Source organism: Pseudoliparis swirei, chromosome 2, assembly GCF_029220125.1.
Source record: "Pseudoliparis swirei isolate HS2019 ecotype Mariana Trench chromosome 2, NWPU_hadal_v1, whole genome shotgun sequence".
Lineage (NCBI taxonomy): Eukaryota > Metazoa > Chordata > Actinopteri > Perciformes > Liparidae > Pseudoliparis > Pseudoliparis swirei.
The window spans coordinates 7,015,898-7,030,262 of NC_079389.1; the positions used below are offsets into that span (position 1 = coordinate 7,015,898).

At 44.1% G+C, this 14,365-nt stretch overlaps 1 protein-coding gene across 3 annotated transcripts in view; it reads left to right on the forward strand.

Annotated features, from left to right (window-relative positions):
* The window catches only part of col4a2 (collagen, type IV, alpha 2), a 57,408-nt gene that overhangs the window by 9,337 nt on the left and 33,706 nt on the right, over positions 1-14,365 (forward strand). For all 3 annotated transcript variants that reach the window (XM_056439232.1, XM_056439224.1, XM_056439242.1), the window contains exon 4: positions 9,137-9,217. In XM_056439232.1, the coding sequence (XP_056295207.1) occupies positions 9,137-9,217 (81 nt within the window). The remainder of the gene's footprint in view (positions 1-9,136; positions 9,218-14,365) is intronic.

Below are 14,365 nucleotides of genomic sequence, written 5' to 3' on the forward strand. Positions count from 1 at the left end.
ACTGCAGAACAGAGACGGGTCTAATCCCACCTGCATTTGGCTCAGACTGTAGCAGGAAGCATTGATTAGAAGGGACTCCGTTGAGACTCGGTGTGACCTGAGGCTAGTGACGGAGAGGGAAGGTCCAGCTCCGTCAGGCCCAGGGCAGAAACCAGAGCTGTGTTTACACTGGAGCCCGGCCAGAGGAGCACAGTGGGAGTTCTCCTCTGCTCGGTTCATCCTCATGTCCTGCTCTTGCCACAATGACCCTGTCCCTCTGTCTCCATGCTTCCCCCTCACCACCCTGCCTCTTTTATTTTAATTCACAGTGCCCACCATTGGATCTTTTCCGTAGATCTCTAGAGATTACTCAACATGTCGAGTTGCTTTCCAGAGCTGCTCCGCATGAATGTGAGAAATCACAACCTGATGTGTTTATTCTCACAGCTGTTCCCATGTTAACATGAAGACTTTTGAACTTCATTCATTCCCCTATTTTCTGCGGATTTTCTGTCTGTGTGAATGCGCTCGGTTTGGGGTGTTTTTAAGAGCGCACAAGGAGACTCAAACTCTCTAACAGGAAGTTGAGGGTGGTGTGGCAGGAAGATGAATTAGCTGTAGAGAAGCACTGGTTCAGACGAGCTGTACTGATGACAAAAACCTGTAAGATCCATGATGGCCAGCAGGAGAATTCCCCTTATCACCATAATGGAGGCCTTTGGGACGGCTGGTGTTGTATCAAGACATGCCTCAGTAATAATAACGAGCCCTACACAAACACGGTCATGTTTGATGTTTAGCTCTTCTGGGTTCTGTATGTTTAACCCTTGTGTTGCCTTCGGGTCAATTTGACCCGATTCAATGTTTCACCCTCCTGTCGCCTTCGGGTCAATATGACCCGATTCAATGTTTAACCCTCCTGTTACCTTTATATTTACTAACATATTTTACCCTTGAGGTCAATATGGCCCCAGCTATTAAAATCTCCAGAAAATTATTAGAATTAATATTGTTTTCCAAGTTTAAGTGTGAGGTACTTTATGTTTGTTTGTTGACTCCCGAAAGAACACCGACATTAAACATTGAATCGGGTCAAATTGACCCGAAGGCGACAGGAGGGTTAAATATTGAATCGGGTCAAAATGACCCGAAGGCAACACAAGGGTTAAGTGTGTGTGTGTCTCGAAGAGTTTCGGGGATGTGTTTGTTTTTCTGTTGGAATCTGATTATTTAATTGAGTTTTATGTTGTTTGATCGCCAGAAGCTGCACGGAAAATATAAACTCCCTCTTTTGACACGCTGTCAGCGTTAGTTAGTTTGGTTTACGTCTTTTTTCTACTGTTTGTATTTTAGCACTGCGGCGAAAACAAATACAAAATATAAGATGTGGTAAAACCTAAATGAATAAGCTAATTGATTCTTGAAAATGGCGATGAAGCATTTCTATGTACTTTACTGTCAGTCATGTTTCCCCTCCTAGTGTATTGGGAAACATTTCATGTGTGTCACATGGCCAGATAGCACCAATGACAACCAGAAAGAGTTGGTCACCAGCTTTTGTGCTCACACAAACACACACACACACACAGGCATTTTTGATGTTATGTTTACACCTCCCCACTGACAGTCACCAGAGACATTAAGACGTGCTTCTTTCCTCTTATCCAGCAAAACAAGAATGTCCTCACACAAATCCCCCCCATATTTATTGAGGCTACAGGGAGGCTGCAAACACTGTGGGGAAGTCTTTCAAGATATTGTTCAAGATTTATTCTCTTTTGTTGAAACAGTGAACAGGCCTTGAACCACAGCGTCAGGCTGGCCTTTCTGCTGGCCAGCTGGCATCCACCCAAACGTCAAGTGTTGTAATCTCGTTTGGAGGTTGACGCTGTGTGAAGGGCAAAGACTTTGAACGGCGTTAAATCTCTTCATTTAAGAAAGTTACTCAAGTTACTCAAATTGAAAAAGTGTCATGGAGGAAACTGAGAAAATACCCTGGATGTTTTTTTCCGCTGATTTGGTGCAAAAAACAACGTTTCTTCCGAACAACATTTATTTAATACATTTTACATCGGAAATTTTTTTTTTTACTCTTTACTCTTTGCTCCCTTGTTCTACATCTATTAAAAATGTCTCTACAAATCTAAGCGCCTACAGCCATGCTAGTGGCTCTTTGTACTTAAAGTGCTTTGAGCCAAATGATAACATATGCATTCTCACAGGGATGCTAGTATGCTGATGTTTAGCATTTACAATGTGTATCATGTGTATCACCATTGACATTTAGCATGTTATCATGCTAACTAGGGATGCTAATTTGGCTTTTCCTCTCACCGGTCGCTCAACCTCGCTCACCGCTCATTGACAGCTGACGACGAGATGAGTGGCGTCCATGCCGGGTGCTGTGTGTGAAGTGCCTCACAAGCCTCCCAGCTGCAGCCGATGCAAGAACCAGTGCACAGCTTCAATCTGTCTTTACCTTATGTATAGAGAATGCGCCAAACAGACAGGGGCCAGTTCACCCATCCTGGAGAAGAAGCAGTCGTCATGTTAATTACATTGACACCTTCTGGTTTATGTCATTGGAGCCACTTCCCCAATAAGCCTCGTGGTTTAGCTGCGAGGCTGACGGTTGTGTGTGTGTCTGGCACAAACCTAACGTTACTCCATCAGGGCTTGCTGGCCGAGTAGGAAGTCAGCAGTAGCATTATAGCTGAGCGTAGTGTGACCAAAGTTAAGCCAATTTCCCCGATTAAAGTGAAGGGGGCTAAAGTTAGCCCTGAAGTTAGCAACAACTCCGGGCTCACTTCAGGTGGGCTGAGCTTTAGGGGGATCAGCTATTCTCATATTAGTGACAAGCAGCTCAGCTATTTTTTTATTGTTAACATTTCTAATGCTACCTCTTGCAAATTACAATTAAGCACACAGTATAGCTGAGACCAATAGGAATGCCATTAGTTTTGCACATATTTGGCAATAAACTGAAGTTTTGAACAAATTAAGATTCAATGATGCAAAGTTAAAAGATCACTTAACAACATGTCCTGTCAATCCATCAAACAGTTGTAAAGATATACAAAATAAAACAAAACTACACTTGGTGGCGCTATAGGAAAAGTTGGGATCATCAAAGTCTGTGAGATTTATCCTTTGGGAACATAAATATCTGAACAACAGTTTATGGCAATCCAACTGAGATATTTCAGTCTAGACCAAAACTCTCCAAACAGTGTTTGTATCCTCTTGATTCAGACGTTGACTTTGTGCTCCATGCTTAGTCTGAATCCTTCACTGAGATCGTTATCACACACACCCAGGGCAGAAGCCGTCTCACTACTGACATTGAGATATAGTGCAGATATACACCGAGGCATATCACGGAGCATGTCTCCATCCCAGATGTGTGTTACACATACAGAAAGCCAGGTGTTTCAAATTCAATGCGTATAAGTTTTCTCATCAGTGTGAAGAAGGGCAGCTGCTACCTTGGCACGCCGTAACAGTGACAGTTAGTCCGACACAGGGTGTCGATCAAAATGAAAAGGCCATTACAGTGTCATAAAAGATGTAGTTTGGAAAAGTGAGAAGGAGATCTCCCGGCTGCTCCCAGTGGAAATGATGCATACGCCACGTAGGAAGTAGTAACCATAGCGTCACCTATTGGTTTGTTTATAACCGCTTTGAAGCTTTCAGTCACAAGGTCACCACGTCCTCAAGCATACCCTGTGTTATCGTCTATTCTTGTCTCAATGGGACTATATTTTAAGAAACTAATGAACATCGTGTTGTATTTAAGAAGAATTGAAACTAGTATTTGACACATGTAAACATGTGATTTTCTCGTCAACATCTCAATCATTAACATCGCAACAAACAAACTTATTTTCGTAACCAGAGGAGTCGAGTCGCCCCTGATGGATGACGTTTAAAGCTTCTCTACATTGGCTGCAACCATCGGTTGCCAACTCGCATAGAGTCCACCGGAAGTCTCCCTGGAAACCCCCATGTGCACATGATTTGATTCATTTGCTTTATACCTCCAACTCTTTAGTTGGTTCCATTGGTTTTCCCGAGCTTACATCTCTTGAACCCGGAGCCTCATGGAGTCTTTATGTCCGTCAGTTCTTCTGAAGTTCGGTGATGATGGCAGCAGCCTTCTGAGAGTTCAGTTAACTAGACAAGTGCTTGTAGAGGTGAATTGGCATCCACTAAATTGAATAGTGGGATCAGGCATTCCTCTTGGCTAAGGTCAAAGTGGAAAGGTCACAGGTCAGATCCTTCATTAAGGATGAGCAATAGCCTCTGACAAACAGCCCACAGATCAGCCACTTATGGCCACAGGTTTCCTTGTAGTTGGATCTGGTTTCTGTTGACTCAAGTAGCCTTACGAGTATCACAGCAGCCGTGTTTTACACCTCTCTCCTCAGTTTCGTCGACTGAAGGGTCGCCAACAAGCCGCGTCACCACCAATCCAATAGATCAAACACTCATCCCGACCTGGATGCTCTGTGATCTCGGTTCATTTGATACCTCAAACACGGGGGTCTCCCACAAACACTGTTTTTGCTTCACTGTGTCGTTTCAAGTGTGAAAACTGAGAAGCCTTCTGAAAGAGGCCGTCTGTCATCTCCATCGGCTGCGGTCCAGAGTGGCGCGACACCGAGGTTGATCTGTGGACGCTCGTCTGTTTAAACGACAGAGAAGAGGAAATACTATCTGTGTGACAAAAAGAGTGCTTGACCTTTTGTTGGAGAATGAGATCCGCAGACAACCAATTATAGGTTCATGAGGACGATTCCCGGGCAGAAAACAGGAGATTTCACGACTTCCTCTTAAACGTGTCCGTCTCTGTCACAACAACATCCCTCCTCTAAGTCAAAGTCATCATGCGTATTTCTGAATTACGTTTTTTTAGTTTGTTAATAATCTGCAGGGATCATGGGAGTGGGGGGGGGGGTGGAATGTACAGCTGTGTGTCGACATCATAGTCTCCCATCTGTCTCCTCCTTTTGTTTATGTGTGTGCTATTTCATTCAATAGGGGAGAGGCTCCACAGTGTAACAACCTAAATGTTATAGATCATCTTAAATTCAATTTCTCTGTGTATGTCTCTCTTGGTGGCCTTTTATATTTATTTCAACCATGGAAGGATTATGGGTCCATTTCGTCTAATTGTTGAGGGGTTCCTGATTGCTCTGGAATACCATAATTCCTCCCATGATCCTCCTGTTTTGGGCCTGTTTAGCTGAAGGCCAGATCCATTCGTTGTCCTCTCAGTTCCATCTCCCTCTCCGAGTCTGACGTCATTTCTCTGCATCTGTCTTCAGAAGTCTCCTTCAGTTGGTTTTGTCTGCATTTGTATTCTCCCGTTTTTGTCTTGTAATCATGCTGTTCCCGTGGCTGAGATGCTGTGTTGCTCTTGGCTGCTTTTGACACTGACAGGAAGTGTTAGGAAGTGCTTCTTTCTGTGGTGAACCCGCTGTGTGTGCGTTACATGGAGAAGCCACAGACCGTGTGGTGAGTCAGGCTGACCACAGACACACCAACCACACGACATCTGTACGATGATGGAAATAGTTCATGATGAATAACGGTATCAGTGCCTGTGCGTGGACAACGAGTCCAGGCATAGACAATGATGGAATAATAGAGTAGCTTAAGGAAAATGGAACTCGTTAAATTATTGCTTTATAAACAACAAATAGAAGCACATGCATCGAATGAAATGTATTCTTTCAGAAAAGGAAATGTGATTGATAACCAAAGTGCACTAAATCACAGAGAAACCATAATTCAAAAGTCTTTCCAAAAGTATTAATAGGAATAATATATGTCCGGGTATCAGCGGCCAAAAAAACCTGAGCGTGAGAAACGGCGCTGTTGATCCAGATGTTTTTTTTCTTCATTTACTGTACACTGAGGGATATTTAGAGCGAGGCACCAGTGCAGTCATAAAGTACAGGGAGGCAACAAAAACAACATTCCTCATTAAGAAAAACATCAATCTGACCGATGTGGCTGGAAGACCATCAACTTCTCTAAGAACTCAAACGCAGTGTGATGTTAAGGGAACACTGGTAACGGTAGAGGGGAAACCCAAACCCATTACAAGACGCCTCGACACACACACACACACACAGCCATAGATACACACAGATATATAGATCAGACATGTATCATACAAATATCAATTCACGGACTCTATGTTTACAGACCGGTCCAAATTCGATATCTATTGAGGGCCTTCTCTCCAAATGGAGGCCCATAAAAGATGATCAACGATAATACAAATGATGTCCTGGAAATGAGATGTGATAAAGATGACAATACGCAGCCAACCAGAGCTCGGTCTGACAGTTCTCAGAACAAAGACATAACTATACATTCTCATGTACATTCTTAAAACCTCTGGACAATATCGTATTCATGGGTTCTTTCGTAACAAATTAGAGACACTGCAGGATGACATCGTGGACATGATGTTCACCAGCAGAGCGGTGTTCAGTGTTCATCGTCCGCCCCGCGCTGTGGTCTCATCTGTCTCTCCTGTTGCATTGTGCTGTTGGTATGCGTCTGTCCTTTAACTTTAAGCAAACAGATCCTGATTTGTTGATAATAAGTCAATGTGAACAAGAACTGGACCAAATTAAAAGGTTTTAACATTTTAAATTAACAAAACAACAACTGTAGGACAGACGGAGATAGAGAATGGTTTGACCATCGGCCTGAACGCCTTCTTAACTTCTTGGAAACATTTCATATTTTGTACTTTTACATATGGTTTTATTATTGTGGGTGTATATATATATATATATTTGTGGCACTGATCTAAATACATGCAGCAACACCATATCGTCCACGGTTTGCGATGCAGTGTCCATGGAGAAGGAGATGTGGACAAAGAGTGGGTTGATGTCACGGGGGAAAGAGAAAACAGGATACTGGAGCATAATCCACTTGTCCCTCTATTTTGAGCCTGTAAACTGTCAAGATGAATTGATGGTGCATAGCTCCACAGAGTGTAATGTTCCTTTATGGGAGCCAGTCCTTTGTGTGTCATTCTATTGTCTGTGTGTTGAAGAAAGGGCAGCCCATGCCTCTGGTACATCCTAATTGGGATGATATGACCTTCTGCTTTCTGTCTCCACTCCTGAAACTAAAAGTATTGTAGAGGTACCCCCTCTGCAGAGGAGGGGTGCTTTTGGTTCTACATATACATTGAAGTGAGTCTGCAGCCACAGCATGCAGGCGACATTAAACGCATCGCGGCATTTCTTTGCTTGACAAACGGCGGTTTGAAAAGGAACCGCTCAGATCCGCTGGTAGTTGACTGAGAAATGCAGCCTTGAGCATTCCATAAGGGAGAGGAAGAGGGTCTTTTGTTGTGGAGATAGGGGATCATTAACGGACAACGTCCCGCTGCTAAAAGAAGCTCTTTGTGTGTGTGCTGAGTCTCAATGTGGCCATTGTAGGAGAGACCGCCGGGACCCGCCGTCCAAGTGAAGAGGGAGAGTTATTCTGATTCTTTATCTGCCATTTTGTCGCCACTGTGGGCATAAAGTGGCCATTTCTGATCTTTATTTTGAACAAGGGAGAGGGGAGGGTCGTGAGGCCTCCGCTATGGTATGGCTGTGTAGGTGGAGCACGTAGGCAGACACAAGGGAGGGATGTCATAGTCGGCCACAATGAGCCTCTCTGCAAGTTTCACTCATACATGCTAATTGAAAGGTCACTGAAGGGAAGGGGCTTTATTAATGTGGAGTTTAATACACTCTAAATGCAATGTGTGTGTGTGTTTTCATGACTAATTACTCAGGTACAAATGTAAATGGAACATAATTAAATCATGCGAAAGCTTTATTTCCAGTCATGCATTCAATTGAGCTGAAGGGTCTTTATTAAAAACACATTTGGGTTCAGTGATTTGTGTCAGCAGTGAATTTGAGCTGTGTTGCAGCAGCGAGGGTTTAGGAGTGGCTCTCAACGCCTCATGTTGTGTCTACAGTTGTGTCAAAGCTTCTTATCGTCTTGCTTCTGTTTCTGATTAGAAAGAAATAATGTGGTCGTGGCACATAATCCACAAAAAAACTAAACAAATGGCGCATGTGATTTCCATTTGCGACTCCACATAAACACAACAGTTCTCCAAGATACCATTCTGCCTTAATTATGTTTCCAGCTATGTCAGCCAGCGGAGGGTCACGCCACCTCTGACCTGCGGGTTGGGAAACCCCGTTTGTGTGACTGCTCTCTTTGATCATGCCGTGTCCTCTGTGTGTCACGTCGAGCACAGACCGGCCTGTGATGGTCGTGTTGGTATGCAGACGTCTACAGACAAATTGTCTCCGTCAGTGAACGTCCACTATGCGTGGACGTCCATCGTGAGTAGGGTAGGAAATTTACATATTTTTTAGGGGGCAATTTTTGCCCCCAACTGACTGAAATCCAGGGGCATTTAAAAAGAAATTTGGGGCACTTTTTAAAAACTTGTGAAATAACATTTAACCGTTGTTCAAAAATAATAAATATACTTCTTTAGGATTACAGTAAGCAGTAATCATAAAAATAATAAAAAGTTAAAAAACATGAAACAGAAATCAAATATAACGTATTTCTTTTTATAATTTAAAATTATATTTATGGATTTTGTTGTGTACATACCTAGTACAGGCAATACAGATTGGACACACACAACAAATAACAAAAATATAACGCATTTAAATCATCAAAATTATGGAGGCATATGCCTCTCCTCGTGATATCAGGGGCAACATTATATTTCTCGGGGGCAATGTTTCTCTTTGCCCTCGTGTATTTCCCACGCTGATCATGAGTCACTCCAGCCTCATATAAAACATCCTCTTTGCGCACCAGCCCAATATAAGCCTCGGTGCAGGCAACACGCATAAACAACACATGTTCTCACAAACCACAGTGTACACAAACAGAGCCGGTGACGTCACGCCTACACTACACAACTATTTACCGCACACTGTCCCATCTGCACAAAGAGGAACGCAAGCGACAGCACAGGGACACATATCTCTGCTGTGTTTATGTAAATGAAGTGGACAGCAACATGTTGCGGTCTCTCCTGTGTCTGTGACTTCCGATAGTCCGGCTCTGACTTTGGTGTTGTGTGCTTTGTGCCTGACAGGGTGGGAAGAAGCACAGCGGCCCCTGTGGAGGAAGAGACTGCAGCGGAGGCTGTCAATGTTTCCCAGAGAAGGGTGCCAGGGTAAGTCCTACACTGTAACCTCTGCTCCAGATAACTTTGATCTCACCTCTCTCTCTTTTTGTCTCGATCTTCCTTGAACTTCTGTGTGAACCGATTCTAGCTTTTCAGTCAGAAAAACGGTGATCATGTATGATGCTTTCTAAAGGTTCCTGCACATTTCACTTTAAATAACTTTGGTTTGGGGACCCATCTTTAAACATATGGGGCCACAGACAGTGTTGAAAAGCTTAAAGGATGGAGAGGGACTAAGACAGGACACATTATAATAATAACCTTCAATTTTATATAGCGCTTCTCTAAATACCCAAAGTTGCTTACAGAGTCCAGTAGTCATACACACACACAGTCATCCCGGTGGTGGTAAGCTACATCAGTAGCCACAGCTGCCCTGGGGCAGACTGACGGAAGCGTGGCTGCCAATCAGCGCCTACGGCCCCTCCGACCACCACCAACATTCATTCACATCCATACAACCGGGGTGAGGCTGCGGTGCATGTCTTTATGATGGTGGGGGAAACCGGAGTACCCGGAGTAAACCCACGCAGACACGAGGAGAACATGCAAACTCCACACAGAAAGGACCTGGAACGACCGGGACGACCAGGATTCGAACCCAGGGCCTTCATGCTGTGAGGCGACAGTGCTAACCACTGAGCCACCGTGCTGCACACATTGTTGGCATTTGGTCTTTTCATGGGAATGGTTGACTGTGAGAAAAGTATTTATGAGAGCGTCCGTCCTGTTTTCATCTATTTGATTTATGCTCTTTAATACCTCAGATTAACTTTGTGACCACAGCTGAAAACCATCTTATAGGTGATTAAAGTTCCACCACAATGCAATATAAATATGTTAAACCATGTGAATGTACGAGTCGTGGGCATTCAGCCCGATGGAAAACTGTGCTGCTGAAAGTCATGAGTTATACCTTTCACACGTCCATACAGTTAAAGTGATGAAATGCACACCATTAACCCCCTAGAAGAGGAGGTCGTAGCGAATGGAGTGTGGGAGACCCATTAGGGAGAGAAATGAAAGACAGAAAGGAGAGAAAGGAACCAAAGGTTTGACCGAAGACCCAAGAGACAGACATAGACTAAACATATTGAGATAACAAGCTCAGAGTGAGTGACCGAGGTTCTGCATGACTAACGGCTGCTTCACGCTGCCGACACGTGCCGGACCGATCATCAGAGAGCTCTCTGAACATGGACCGGGCTTCAACAAGTCCAAGGTTTAGTAACTTTCAGAATCAGAGCGTTAACGTCTGCTAAAGCTGTGAAGGAAAGATTTAATCTGATCTGCGCATGACTTCTTCTCAAGAATGAAGCGTAAAGAAGTCGTGACTGACCTGAGTTTACAAAGGCTTGTCGATGAACTGCTATAAACACCTCAAAGATCTTATCCACACATGAGGCAGAACAAAAGCACTAAGATAGGTACGGCTTGGACCCCGTTATACCTCCTTAGTTTTTAAAATTTATTTTCATGTTATTGTTTTGAAGGAAACGTAATGCTGCCCGGACTAGGTTTTTTTATGAATATGATGAGGAAATTACAAATGAAGTAGTTTCCTTATTTATAATTATTTTCCTGCTTTAACAATAGTATTTGTGTGTTTCCTTCTGGCCCTTCTTGGCCAGATGCATGGTTCATTTTCCACTTTATTTTTATTTATTTTTATGTTTTTTTATTATTATTCATTCTTAATTTTGAAAGTTGTATTTCAGTAAAAATACCTGAATTAAAATATCAGGGATACATTTTTTTTTTAAATTAGCAAGGGAATTAACATATTGTGTAAGTTGCAAAAATGTTGGTCTGTTGATACTGAATTAACTGTTCAGAACATTTGACTGAAACCAGTCTTTACCGAACCAAAGGGTTTGAGTTGACCTGGGGGCTCAGCCCCTCGCGTGTGCGTCTGTTTAACGACAGACAGACTTCCTTGTATAAAAGAGCAGTTGCACAGAAGTATACAAATGAAGGATCTCCAGAAAATCTGATAAATGTGTAAACTGTGGTTTAAGTTATGCTACCTTCTGACTTCCCAGAGCATCTAAACAAAGGCCCGTTTCCTTCACTTCTCTTATCTTGCAATCGAGCGCTCAAAGGGAGTATAACAGTCTCAGTTTGTGTGATGTGGTGAACTCAAGGACAGAAAGGCACTCGTGTTACTCCCCGTCGACCAGTAAAGAGCAACTCCTGTGGGAGGCAACCTAAAAACACACAGAGGTGAAGAAAGGAATGGCCCAAAAACTGTACTTTGGCAGGCCAAGTTTACAGTCGCTCTGACCTTTGACCTCTGTGGATACAGGAAACCCTGTGAGGAAGGCATCGAGAGGAAGTCTCACATTCCACATCTGAAGGATGCAAAAGTCTGATGACAGGATCGCATCAGCAGACCACCTTTCCCTTCCTCCTCCTCCCCCGCTGTCCCCCGCTCTCTCTCTCTCTCTCTCTCTCTCTGTCTGTTTCTCTGCGTCAGCCGGAAGGAAAGGATTCCTATCAGTCAGTGACGAGGTGATAATGACAGCTTCGTGGCTTTGTTTACGCTTTGGCTATGAAAACAAGAAGTGAAAACATACTCTGTTTTTACAACAACAACAAAATGAACTGTAAACATATTTGTCACATAATAATGATTTGGCACAATATTGAATTGTTCTTTCCGAGAAGCCAGACTTTGACTCCCCTCCCTCTCTTGTTGTCTCAATGCGTGTATATTCCAGCTGTACATTAGCGAAGGCCTCCGGGTCATAAAAACTACTGACACAACTAAAATGTTCCCCGCGTGCGCATTACCCAACTGACGTACATGTTTGGGAATACAATGGAAACCAAGATGGATTCTCACAGATGTGCTGATTCCTCCGGGGGCGGCCAGCTTTACGTCTCTCTCCGTTCCGTCCAAATCTTCCCCGAGAGGAGACTCCATGGCGATGAGCGCCGAGCTGGAGAGGGTCAATCTAATCCTTCGCAGCTGGTTTGATCGGCTGAGAGCTGTCACAGCTGTGGCGATTAGGCGACGGCGCTTAATGAGTAAATGGTGGCTGTCGACATCTTGGTGAGCGTCATCGTCTCCGCGTCCACTTTTCTTTTCTTTCACCACGCCGTTTTTCGGTTTGGGGTCACTCACTCGTCGGTGTTTCGAGCAGCTGTTTCACTTTTTTAATTTTTTTTAAAGCAACTAAGGATATTCCCCTCGAGAGTTGGTGGAGACCAAAACAGAAACAGAGGACATATGTGAACCGACATTTGACTGTAAATACATGCGTATGTTGCTGTGTGTCTGTTGGATGGGTCAATAGGTAAACACTGGTGCTGTGACAACTTAAAAGGGTGTTAATAAGTCAACACTGTGTTTACAGTTGGTTGCGGTGCCCCCGAGAAGCCGCAAAAAATCTGTTAAAGCAGGTTTAATGAAGCAGGTTTTGTTTTCCCATTAAACATAAACAACATGTGAGTAATGCAGGAAGAAAAGGGAAACAGATTATGTTCTTCTGGAAAGGTCACATGAGGTACTTTATGAATCAGTGATGGAATTCCCATACTTTTATGCACCAAGTGAGATGTTGAGTGTGAAGTTGGATATACATCTGGAAAGGGGCGAGAGACAGGCACACAGAGCGTGGGAGAGAGAGAGTGAGAGAGAGTGGAAGAATCAAACAGATTGTTTTGGTGGGGAATGAATATTAATTTCACGGGGTTTTGTGCTTTGGATGGAGAGCAGAGATTTGGCAAGCCGACTCTCCGGCCTCTCCAGCCTCTCCACCCACTCCCCTGGCAGGCGGGCAGAAACACATCCAGCTCTCCTGAGCCCACTTCCAAAAAGTCCCCGCTGTTCTTTCCCATCATTGCTGGATTGTAGTTCTGAGATCGTTCATTAAAAGCGGAACGAGAAAATAAATGAGGCAAACAAAGCATCTGAAGTTGTTCACTAGGCATCTGCGCAACTAAGTTGGCGCCTCTACGGAGAAAAGTAAAGCACGGTCAAATAAAGGAATATGAATCCTGCACGCGGCGTTGTGAAACCGAGAGGTTTGTGGTATAACTTAAGCATATATAACTGGGGCCGCATGAGAAGCTGACCCCCCCCCCCTTGAGTTCTCAGATCAATGCCGTCTTTTGTGCTGGGAGTCTCTCCGTCTTCAGTTCTCAGAAACAGGGAGTGGCACCCGGGCTCTATTGGGAACAGTAGCGCCCATCTGCATGAGCTCACGGCCTCTCCTCATGCCATACGTCGGACACAGAGAGATAAAGAAACCCTCCAGAGGCCAAAAGAGAGAGAGACAGATGACAAACAGAGACACTGATGCCGTCCAGTCCACTATGGGAAAAGCCGCCACAGCTGATGGAGAGCAGGAAATGACACACGTCTCAGGAAGCCGAGCACAATGACAGCCCGCTGATCTTTTTTTAATATCGACGCTCTCGGTTTTTGTGGGAACAAGATCGCCCTGTGTGTTTGGCTGCAGCTATAAATGGCCGAGATCTCCATGTTCCATGAAAACAAGTCCGTCTACCTACAATCTGAATCCAGAAACCCGTGACTGTCATGGACTTCCCCGTCTGCTCGGGGACAGGATGACGGCAAGGAGAGGAATGCTGCAGGTTGGGATGAGATCAAAGAGCCCTTTGAATATATGTTCACCATCGGGGGGGAAGCCCTGTACTGATGCTTAGTTTGAGGGTTCATAACCTCTGAGCCTTAGGGACAGTGTCCAACAGCACATAAAACCTTGTCAAAACTCACAAATGCATTCATTGGGAAGAATTTATTTTTCTTCCTTTTTCCCCCCTGAAAACCTTTTCATCATGGAGATGCGTACGTGGCAGCAGTGATCTGCATCAAAGCAGACATGTTGGTCTCGACATGAACTATTCTGTGTATGAAATAAATGATTTCTCTGAACTTTTGAAATGAAATGGGGTTGAGCTTTTCTGATTAGAGCTGCAGAATCATCAGCAACGGGATTTCTCTTTTCAAAGAGAAACAAATTGTCTGTCAGTCGTAGAGATAAGTTAGTGAGCGGATTCCCTGGCACTGGCACACGCTGGTATTAGAGGCCTGTCGGAGCTTCACGTATCAGGGGAAGACATGATGCGTGATGGCAGTTCTCCTTCTGACAGCCCCTCAATCCAAAC